Below are 11,282 nucleotides of genomic sequence, written 5' to 3'. Positions count from 1 at the left end.
TGCTGGTCTTCAGGGCTCGTGCTTGTCAGCTGGACTTTCCACTGCTCGATGGTTGGTCCGGTGATGGGTGGTGTCGATGGGTTTTGTTGGCATTCCCATTCCATGTGGTATTGGTCGCAGAGCAGAAGGCGCATTTGTGAGTATAGCTCGTAGCATGGCGTGTAGCAGGGTGCCTTGCGGGAATGTGCCGGTCTGTAGTTTACGGAACATCACCGCCTCTTCTCTTGTCAGCTTGGGATGCGGGGGTGGGTAGATCCTCCTACCCGATCTGTAATGACTGAGGATATCAGCGTATCTTCTTGGGACGCCATCATGTTGGTCAACCGGTGCTCTACTGAGTCCCTGGCAGAACATTACCCCCCAGGGACTCGTGTCCCAGGGCCCAGACAAAGAACAGTTCTTGAAAATCGTCTAGTTTTTCGAAGATGCTCAGGGCTTGTTTGGAAATGCGACCCTTTTGGTAATTTCTACATGCTGTTGGCGAGTCCGTGATGACTGTGATGTGATCTTCCTCTTGCTTGCCCGTAGTGGCCACCAGGGGCTATCGCCGTTTCTTCCGAGCAGTCGATGTCTGGAGTGTTTACCGAGGCCACTGCTACCTCTTGTCCTTGGCCGTTGATCACACCGATAGCGTGGGCAGCTCTGTTCTTGTACTTTGCCGCGTCGGTGTATCTGACTTCTCCTTGTTTTGGTCCTTCGTAGGCCTTACATAGAACTTGCACTTTTGCTCGCCTCCTTTCTCTGTTGTATTCAGGGTGCATGTTTCTCGGGATGCTGGCCACCGTGATCTTCTCCCTCAGGGGTAGAGGAACCCGCTGTTTTCTGGACTCATATTCGACTCGGTAGCCCAGTCTTATTAGCGTGTCCCTGCCCGTGCTGGTGAGCTTAAGTCGCTCTATCTGGCTCGCCTTGTGGGCCTCTGCTAGTTCCTCCCAAGTATTGTAGATGCCCAGGCTGAGTAGCTTCTCTGTTGACGGCGGCGGCGGAAGCCCCAGTGCCAGCTTATATGAATAAGAAGCGAGGGTGAATTGTATCAAATAGCTTTTTTAATATTTTCAAATACAAAATATTGTCAGCCTGAAGCACAATTGGAATTTTGTCCTTGCTATGCTCACAGCACTAGCGACAAACGTTAGTTCAAGATGTATGTTTAATTTAAACTTATGTCATCCCCATCATTTGCAGCCTCTATCCTTATTTTGCAACCATGCTAATCTGGATCAAATGTATAGGCAAATGAGATTACTCAGATTATTACTCTCTGAAACTTACTAACACCTTTCATAGCTGTCTTTCCCAAATAACTTCCTTTGCATTTGGATGTGTCACTGTTGCTTGCCACTTTCATAGTTTGTAACATCATGCATGACTCCACTCAGTTACCGCCCAACAATGAAATAGCAAACGTACCTCGAAAGGAATTTCTATGCATGCGCAAGCTGATTACCACTGTTAATTTCTTTTCTAGCATGTGTGAATTCATGTGCACTCATCGGTAAATAAGCTCGCCACACTTCATCCCAAGTGAATGTGCATGTGTGTGCACTTGTATGGCATGCTACTAGGCAAGAACTTATTTCATTTTTGTGGTGTGGAACCCACTTTCACATGCCAGCCGAGTGTGCATGTACCTGGGCCCAATGCTGGATGCTAAACATCTGTGCTTTGCATACTGGCCTTGGAATGATCGTTATTTACTTCATACGCACAATTGTATCTGCTCTTTGTGTCTGTACGAAACATAAAAGAAATTCCCTCAAGAAAAAAGATCTCCCTGTGTCCTGTGTCTTTTGCACAGTAAGCATATAATAAGCAGCTGTCAACAGGCTCAGCTTTCCATTCTTCTGATAAGAGATCCTGCTTCTTTTTTTTAAAATTAAATTCCAACTCACAAGAAAGCAGTCACAGCATGTCATTTTAAATGTAGGTTCTTCTGAATTCTTAGCTTCTAATTAACCTCAGCTATTTTTCAGTCATGAGCCATCAGTGGGACACGTCTGAAAACCTTTACATCCTTCTATTACCACTTTATAGACCTGCGAAAAACCTGCTTGTTCCATATGTTACAGGATATTGTTTGCTCTGGAATTACTTGTGTGGAAGACTGCTCAGAAAGCTCAACAAACTTAAATCTATTCAATGCAAAATGGAATCATGCTGAACGTCACAGATATATATACCAGCTGACAAAGTAGTATTAGCAAAGTAGTAAGTAGTATTAGACAAAGTAGTATACAGATTCCTTCAATGTCCAGAGCTTCCTTTGCTTTAGAGGTGCCCTGAACCACCCCTCATGCTTGGTCAAATAACATAGTCTGCGGGTAGCATATGCTGCTGTGAACATCTCAGCCAAGTTTTGCTGTCGTACGTGGCGTGTGGAGCTCGCAAGTGGAGCGCGAAGTCACCTTTCTCTCAAACGCTCTCTTTTCAAACGGAAGCCTGCTCCTCACTCTCTTCTGGATGCTTTATTTCGTAATAAAGTGGATTCCCATACACGGCTGCTATTTGGAAGGAGGAGCGCTGTGGGTATGCCCCACTCCGCCACAGCCTTCGCAGTGCAAGGCATTGAAGAAGGAACGGGAGCACAAAGGAGGCCATGTTTGATTGCCAATAACTCTGCTTCTGCTGAACGCATTGAAGTACTTTTGGGGGCAAAGTACTGTAAATACCCGCATATAATATGGATCCAAATATAATCTGAGGTAATATTTTGGGACAGCAAAAATATAAAAAAAGTTTTATTTGGCCTATATCACGAGTGCAAAAAACTTAAAAAGAAAGCGAACTACAATGCAAACGAAATTTTTGATGATGATGCGGCAACTTATTCGCTGCACCAAATCAGGGAAGCAGCCACCTCAACTTCAGGGAACTCACCGTTCTTGGGCCCCCGGAAACTTCTCATGCCGCTGTACGGAAAAAGGGCATCTTTTTGTTTTGCCGACCACGAACGCTGCACTCGTTAACACGAAACTGTCGCCCTGCGGCTCGGTGGCCGATGCTTCAGGAATCCAGGATAACTCCTTTTAAAAACAGCTCAATAGTGCTTCTGCCGTCCCGACATTGAGCAATCATGCTGATTCTGACAAGTCCCAAAGTCCGCATTGCCAGTATGACATGACAGCAATATCGTCCCCTCTCGTGAGGAAGCCTAGAGATGATAAAGGTTATAAAGAAACGGGGAACTGCAGATGTGGGCTGAAAATTGATAGGTTCTGCATATAATACGAGGCACAAATTTGACATGCTAAAATTATATGCGGGTTCCTACGGTATTTCAGAAATAGCCTATTTTTACTTCAAATGCTTTTCTCCACTTCGATAAAAAGTGGTTCAGGGCCCCTTTAAACCACACCAAACTTCCAAGTCTTGCTAGCAAGAAGGTCATCCATGAAAGGAAGTATTCTTCCAGCGTTGAAAATTTCACCTTTCACAAGTTATGCTAAGACAGAAAAAAAAATTAATAAAAAAATAAACAAAACAGTGCCACAGCCAAAACTGTTTCCTATGCAGTGCTTTTCTAAGTTCAGTGTATGTGCTGTGCATCTAGCACTCAGAATATGCATTAATATCCGACATAATTATGAACACGAGCGTTCCAATAATCTGCATTATACTATTATTCTCTCCATGTACTACAGCAAGCTTCGACTACTTTGACCTCCACAGGGTGTCAAAAACCGATTCAAACTATTTCCTGTTGAACTGATGAAACTTGACTAGATCAGTGAGTGAGGAAGTTCATTCCTTCATTAACGTGCTACCAACACATTTCCTGCTATGTATCTACAGAAACTCCATACGAGTTGTTTATGTACAGTAAAACCTCATAATTCGACCCCCGTTAATTCGGAAAATTGGGTAATTCGGACTTGTCCTCTGGTCCCAGCAGGCGCATGCATTATTTAATACAATCAAACTCTTGTTAATTCGGGCGTATTTGGCCACACATCGGTTAATTCGGACAACTCTCGGAGCTCGGCGAGCGCGGAGCGCCTCAAATGCGCGACACGAAAAAGCAAAAACGGCGTTAGCGTCCACCGAAACGAAGCACGCAGAGTCCGGATCGCCAAAGTCACAGCGGAAATCGTACGTCAATGACAGCAATGCCAGAATTTGCCTATTTGTTATTCTCGCGTTTACCGCCGCACATAACACCACATTGGCCACTTGCCTCCATAACTGCGTAGGCGCCATCCACGATTGCGTCGATAGCCACCATGGTTTCGTCTACAGTGGTTGTGGCATACAGTAGTTTCGTTTTCAATAGGTGCGCGCATCAGCCGCCTCTCTTCAGAACTGCAAGATCGCCATCCACGATTGCATCGATAGCCACCACGCTTTCGTCCACAGTGGTTGCGGCAAACCGTAGTTTCGTTATGACTCGGTGCACGCGTCGGCCGCGTGCCTTCAAAACTGCGTAGTCCTTATCCACGATCACGTCGATAGTGGCCGCGGTATCGTCCGCAGTTGTTGCGGCAAACGGTAGTTTCGTTTTGACTCGGTGCAAAGCTGTCGAGGATGATGAGCACCAGCTAAATCGTGGACGGGCGGTCTGTTGGCGACCAGCTTACTGGCGAAAAAATAATCGGGATGTGCACACCGTAGTGAAAAGCGTGTCTCAGATGAAGGCACGCACCCCGGCCGGGCTGCGAAGGAAGTCGCAAGGCCATCACCACTACGAAAGCCAATAAGTCATGAGATGACGAGAATTGCAGCTTCCGCACTGCTTTTGCGCAAAATAGGAACAGGATTTCTTATTCATTCAGTAAATAAAAGTGTGTTGACTTAGTAAGCATCTGTTTATCGTTTTTATGATACCCTCAATAATTTGACATTTGGTAAATTCGGACATTTTTTTCGGTCCCGTGAAATCCGAATTAACGAGGTTTTACTGTATTATATTGTATTTGGCAGCATGGCTACCACAAGAGCCAATGCTGGCAGGTCACAAGCATTCCTACAATGCCGAAAGAGAGAAGAGTGAAAGAACATTGACACAGCAAGTTGTTTTGTTAAAAGTGTGAACTCAGAACATGAAATTTATTGTGATGTTAGGATTCCCCTTTCTCCAACTTGCATGTGTGCATACCATTTGCATTTTCTTTCTTCATGCGACTGAGCCCTGCAGGATGAATGCGTCACTGAGGTGGAATGGTGAGACTGGTGAGAATTTCTCGAATTGATGGATAGATGCAGCATTCTGGAAAGATGAAAGAAAACCAAAGATGTTAAAACACCACATCAGCCATAAGAAACGTAAAAGTAGTAACAGTGGCAGCCACTGGTAACACACAACTTCCCCCCCCCGCCCCTTTTTTTTGTTCCCCATAGTGGTTACAACAAGTTTGGTAAAGAAAGGCTACAAGTACTAAGTACACACTGCCAAAAATCATTTAGCTACAGTTTTACACTCATGAGCAATTTCTTCAAATAAGGTTTGAGGCACACTGACCGTTGGGTGGGGCAAACTCAGCAAAGCGGCGCAGCATGGCATTGATGAGTGTGACAGGTGCATTGGGCTGTGCCCCAGGGGCCTCGAGCCGCTTGTCGGCCACTTGCATCACGTTGGCGCTCAAGTCGTACACCACGGGCACCGCTATGTGCGATGGCTCGCCCGGCACCAGCCGGCTCAGCTGCAACTGCAAAATAAAGGGTCCCTCACGTTGTTTATTCTTTAAAATTAAATGTATCTAATGAGATGTTGGCACCTCAGCGGCCACGGCTACTCCTCTGCTCTGACGTGTGATAAAACATTCTGAGAAGAACGAAGTCATAGCGATATGAAGAGCACTTAAGAACGAGTTCCCATGAGTTGTTCAGAAGTTGTGACTCTTCCCTAACTTGTTGCAATGAAACAGCAAATCCTGATTTATCTAGGGTCCCTAGGATTTTGTCACAATTTCCCTACAACCACGGCTGCTTTAACTTAAGAAGGTCTGCAGACATCACCAAACATTGCACACATCACAGAACACAAGTGTCCGAAGTGTGCATGCAGAGCATGCAGATGTGCGCAGTGCATTTTCACATACAAAAATTCTTCATACACAGTCTGTCCACGCGATGACAAAACGAAATTTTCGCCGCAACTAAATATCTTCATGTCCCTGGCGAATGTCCACAGGATTCAATGCATTTCGCATCTCTCAACAACGAAACATGTTTAAACTGCAATGAAGCATCAACAAAATTTGGTCGTGTAACCCTAAAAGAGTACAAAAAGTGCTCAAATGCATTTTCTCTCCCATGATCACTAATGCCGGAGACATGCCTTGTTCGCCATCTTGCTTTTTAATCACCTGTTTCAAATGGCACGGAAGGCACAGCTATTTGCAGTGAGATCGGGCTATAGGTAGCAGCACCGTCGCCACATTAATGTGGGTAGGCGGTCAGCGGCACACATTGAAACGTACATGACGGCGCTTCACTATGAGCAATTTGGACAGATTTTATGGTAATTACATGCATTGACTGCAGTGAACTGATTAAATATTTCCCTCCCATGCCACACTTTTGCAAGAAATTTGTCGAAAGTTTCCTTTTAATTAAAAGAAACACAAACATGCCATTCAACTTTGCACTCAGCCAAACAATGTGTGTTTCAGCATTTCCTTGGGGCTTCTTGTGCGTGTTTCACTGGCGTTCGCCTGCTCTCCTAATACTGCTGTACAAATTATCATATAATTCTCTACTAATCTCGCACTCGTTATAAAAAAGTCAATGAAGTTAGAGTAGCAAGGTACTGTGCACTTTACATCACCAATTTTAGGCATAAATCTTCATTTTCTTGTTTTTTTTTTTCTTTTTTAAATTTGCTGCGAAACACAAACAGTTCACGAATTCCATTAAACAAGCTAGGCCACTGAGAGTGACAGCACGTTAGCAGGATCACCAGGTTGCTTCAGATGAGAATGTTTTTATCACGGTAACACTAAACATGCGTAATTTAGGCACAAAGCTGTCCTTGCATGGTTATGCGCGAAGTTCTAATTTGAGAGGCTAAAATCATTAGGTCAATAATGATTTAATGTTAGTATTTAATGAATAAAATCATTAAACACCGATCCCCTTAAAATCGGCTTCACTTTTAAACACAAATGCATTGCTGGGAAGACATTTTTACAGGAGCAATATAAGCTGTCTTATATCAAAATGTGAAGGCCCTAGGACCTTTTTTTTTCCATTATTTTATTGTTTGCTGTTGCCCCGAGGCGCGCGCGTGTCCAAAATTTGGAGGATGCTTTAGCATTCAAAGATCCCTGAATGCTTGTCAGGCTTCCCTGCAACTGCAGTTTTCTTTTATCTCCACCTTCGCCTCTGCGTGCCGCTACCGTTTTACGCTGCCGAGGAGGCGAGCGCCATCTGGATCGGGTTTTCGCAAGTAACCTACCCGAGCACGCCGCTGTTGTTATGGTAGAAATGCTGGAAAAGGGGTTTGTGTTTGAGTTTCCTCATAACAGAATTATGTTTTCTTGTACATTCAAATTACAATCCGACACTATCATGTCTGTAGGTTGTAGTTAAGTCGTACTTTATGATTTTTCTGACGGATTTTACTTCGAGAAATTCAATTTCTGTTCACTAACGCCCTCCACTACGCGGAAGGCCTGTGTGGTCGGGGTGGTTCGGAATGAATTTCTCCGCCACGAACGCCGATGCTTATGCCGGTGCAGACACCGGATTTTCTGCAGCACGGGGCCCGTAACGCTGTATCATTCAAACAGGAAATGAAAGTGGATAATAAGACAATTTGCTGCAGGCAGGAGCTGCTCCATTGTGTGTGCAATGCTCTATTATTATCGCAGTGGCCATCTTCCCATCTCCTTTCTTGGATATTTGTGTAGTACATCTTTTAGTTACAGTTCTGGAACTGTTGGGCCTGTTGGCTTCACGTGGGCTGTAATTCCAATGTAGTAGAGTATACCCGCTTTCCAGATGAAGAAGTGAAGCGGAGGATATAAAAGTTGGAAAGCAGAAGGAAAACAAAAAGTCAAGGTGTACTAACGAAGAACAGCATCTTGTTCTTGATCATGACGATTGAGCTCATGCCAGAGGGCGCAATGGGTGGCGCGGCAGGCGGAATGGTCAGGCACAGCTGCATGCTCCACTTCATGTTCCGGTCTGGGGCCTGTAAGAAAAGGTAACAGCCCGTTTTCTAAAGACAAACTGCACACATATGGGGAAACATAAGGAAAAAGATATGGGAACATATGGAAACACATGGAAAATTTTGTTTCCTTGAGAAAACATTGGTGACAACCTCTGGAGCCAATTTTCCTCTGTATAGCTACAAAGTTGGCCTAGATTATTGCAAGCAGCATATGGTTGTTCAGTTGGTAACTGTTTTTCAGAACAAATACTGCATGTTTATGAAAAATTTATTTAAATTTTACAGCATACAGTAGAACCCTGCTGATACGTTTTTCACGGGGCCGTAATAAAAAAAGAATAAAAGAGATTCGGGAAACGCAAGAGCCGAGAAACAGGAAAAATACAGTAGTGTTGAACTGCACACAATGTAATTTTAATTCTTATGTGTGAAAAAAAAAAGTCGTCGTCTTGCCCGAAAGTTAAAGCAGCGATTGCGATAGCAAATTAGTAAACAGCTATACAAAGTAAGGATAGTAGTTTTATCGTCTGTATAAACTTGTAAACATTCGCTTATTAACTATATTAACAAGCATGGTGTCAGCGCCCACAGGCAAACATGAACACATCACACTTGATGAGCGCAGACACGCGCTGTCAAACGCTGGTGTGAGGAAGTGCCACTGTAGAAGCGAGCGAAGTGAACTTTGGGCTGTTGTCGATCGCTTCAATGCAAACAGAGGGCCGAGAACACAGCACGCACAAAGCTACGAGCCGCCGACACACCTACACTGCCTAGACTCTGCCCCCAACGCAGATCACTTTCAAGATACGGCCCACGCGACCGTGCGCCGCCGCGCAGTACACAACCAATGCCCGAGTACAACACCGCCCGCTATACCTCCCCCCTCGCTGGTGCCTCGAGCGCAATGGAAGAAGGTGCGCTTCCTCCCTGCTTTTCTTTCTCTCGCGCGAGAGATTTAGATGCGATCGTCAGCTCCCCTCGCACGCTTTCACTCACACATACAGCATACGACGCGCGGTGACGGCGTTATCACCCTTGGCGTTTATGTGGAACATCTCTGAGCCAAAACCAATTTTAAGGCCACAAAGCATCATAGACACCATCTTTAGATAGCAAATACAGATCTCAAGGGCCATACTATTGCTGGCGGAAACCGAAAATACGTCATAGGTGTCGCCCCCGGCACTTTAGGCGGCCAATGCCATCGTTAAGCCACCAAGCCAAGCGACATGAAAAGTCAAAATGGCCGCTCAGGCCGGTGCGGGGTGGCAGTTCGCAACCTATGATGCGATGATGCGGGACCGGTCCCACAGTTGCGACGTAACAGCAGGGTTACCAATGCATTGGGTTCTATGGGAGCTGTGCCGGGACCGGCCGAAAACGACGTAACAGCCGGACGCAGCACCCGGGAACGTAACAGCGGGATTCTACTGTATTTTTTATAGCTCGGCTTTTAAAGAATTTGAATTGTGCAGTCATTTTAACAGAGATCGACACTGAAGCTGACATAAGATTGGCAGAGTCATCAATAGACAGATATAAAATAACAATCAGCATTACTATGCCAACGATGTCAATACAACCAACAAGTGGAAGCAGGCACTTCAGCAGGCTTCCAAGCCAACAAGCCCAATAAAAACAATCTACCAACTGTCATCGAACTGGTCTTCGAGAGATCGATTGCATATTAAAATTTTGCCAGAAGCAAGAACTAGTGATTGCAAGGACACAGTGAGATGAAGAGATGAAATTTGGAAATACGGTGTCATGGTCACTTTTAATAAATGTTCACCCCAAATTTTTTGAGTGCAGCAGCAGTTCCATTTTTTCTTTCCTTTCTTGCTTTTTGCATATGTGACAAATGCAGTATGGTTCAAGATAGAAAAAAAAATATACATAGACATATGGACAATATATATATATATATATATATATATATATATATATATTACAGTCAACGACCGATTTTCTGGAAGCCTGATTTTTCGGACGTGCTCGATAATTCGGCCGCCTTAGCAGCACCGCCATGTACCCCATAGAGATTGTACGTTCTTATAAGAATGTCTGAAATTTCAGACACAAAATCCCTTCGCCGTCCGATTACCCGGAATTTTTGAGATGACCGCAGGTCCAAAACAGCATTAATTGAAGCCACCACCGCCGCCATCTTTATTATCTCGCCTGCTCGAACCGGCGCTCTTGCACGCAGATCCGCTGGCAGCCGTAGCCACCACCGCGGCAATGCTAGGCATAGCTGCTTCTACATTCACTACAAAGCTCCTTGCTGTTCGGTGTCGCTGTTAGTTAGCAATGGCGCCGACACTGCCTTTGTAATCCTTGCCAATGGCTTCGAGGCTCGAAAAGCATGACGCGTGGCAACACGTTGGTTCTCAAAAGTCAGCTTCGCCTCAATACAGCAGTGTTGCGCGGTTAAGCATACGGGAAGTATTGCGGTGAAGCATACAATGAGTGGGAAGGGACAATAGTCACGGGACACGGTATGTTTCCCTTAATTATACACGCGTGCACTCGCCGTCTCCTATCGTAGTAAGAGCACTGATACGCCTAATAAGTGTACTGGTAGGCCTTTAGAGCTATTTCAGATGTGCCTGTGGTTATTTGCGCCAAGGGGCAGTAAAAGGCATGCATTAATTTTTTCAGACTGCTCGATTTTGGTTTGCGCGGCCCTTAGGAGTTCGAAAAATTGGATTCTGTCTGTCTGTCTGTCTGTCTGTGTCTCTCTCTCTATGTGTATATATATACACACACAAACAGTAGAATCTCATTGATACGATCCTGTCATGTACGATTTCCCGGCACCAACGTTCCCGATCGAGAACGCAAAAAAAATAACTGTGCCATACAGTTACGCTTATATTTTACTGATTCATACATTCCTGGAAAGCACAATCTTTCGGCACCAAGATTCAGTAAATAGCTGGATTGAAAACGTATGACACGTTTTCCAGTCACTATATTTCATGCAAACAAGAAAAGGCACGAGGCGTGCGCAATCGAAAAGAGTAGCTGCCTGCCCCAGCAGCTTCCCTGCAGTACTCGCCCGGCCATCTCACATGAAACGCTGGTGGGAATCAAATTTCTTTCCGGTACCAGCAATCTCCTCCCGGCTTATCACACACTGCATTCACAGCTATCGCCGCCAACC

General features: G+C 45.0%; 1 protein-coding gene across 2 annotated transcripts in view; it reads right to left on the bottom strand.

Annotated features, from left to right (window-relative positions):
- Positions 1-5,007: 5,007 nt before the first annotated feature.
- Positions 5,008-11,282, bottom strand: part of LOC119443076 (mediator of RNA polymerase II transcription subunit 14) — a 97,265-nt gene continuing 90,990 nt past the window's right edge. For both annotated transcript variants that reach the window (XM_037708223.2, XM_049662568.1), the window contains 3 exons: positions 8,009-8,131; positions 5,456-5,642; positions 5,008-5,203 (listed from right to left, as the gene is read on the bottom strand). In XM_037708223.2, coding sequence (XP_037564151.1) covers positions 5,142-5,203; positions 5,456-5,642; positions 8,009-8,131 — 372 coding nt within the window. In that variant the 3' untranslated portion in view covers positions 5,008-5,141. The remainder of the gene's footprint in view (positions 5,204-5,455; positions 5,643-8,008; positions 8,132-11,282) is intronic.

This window comes from Dermacentor silvarum, chromosome 2 (assembly GCF_013339745.2).
Source record: "Dermacentor silvarum isolate Dsil-2018 chromosome 2, BIME_Dsil_1.4, whole genome shotgun sequence".
In the NCBI taxonomy this organism is placed as follows: domain Eukaryota; kingdom Metazoa; phylum Arthropoda; class Arachnida; order Ixodida; family Ixodidae; genus Dermacentor; species Dermacentor silvarum.
The sequence above is the reverse complement of the archived record's forward strand: the minus strand, read 5'-3'. Positions and strand labels throughout refer to the sequence as shown.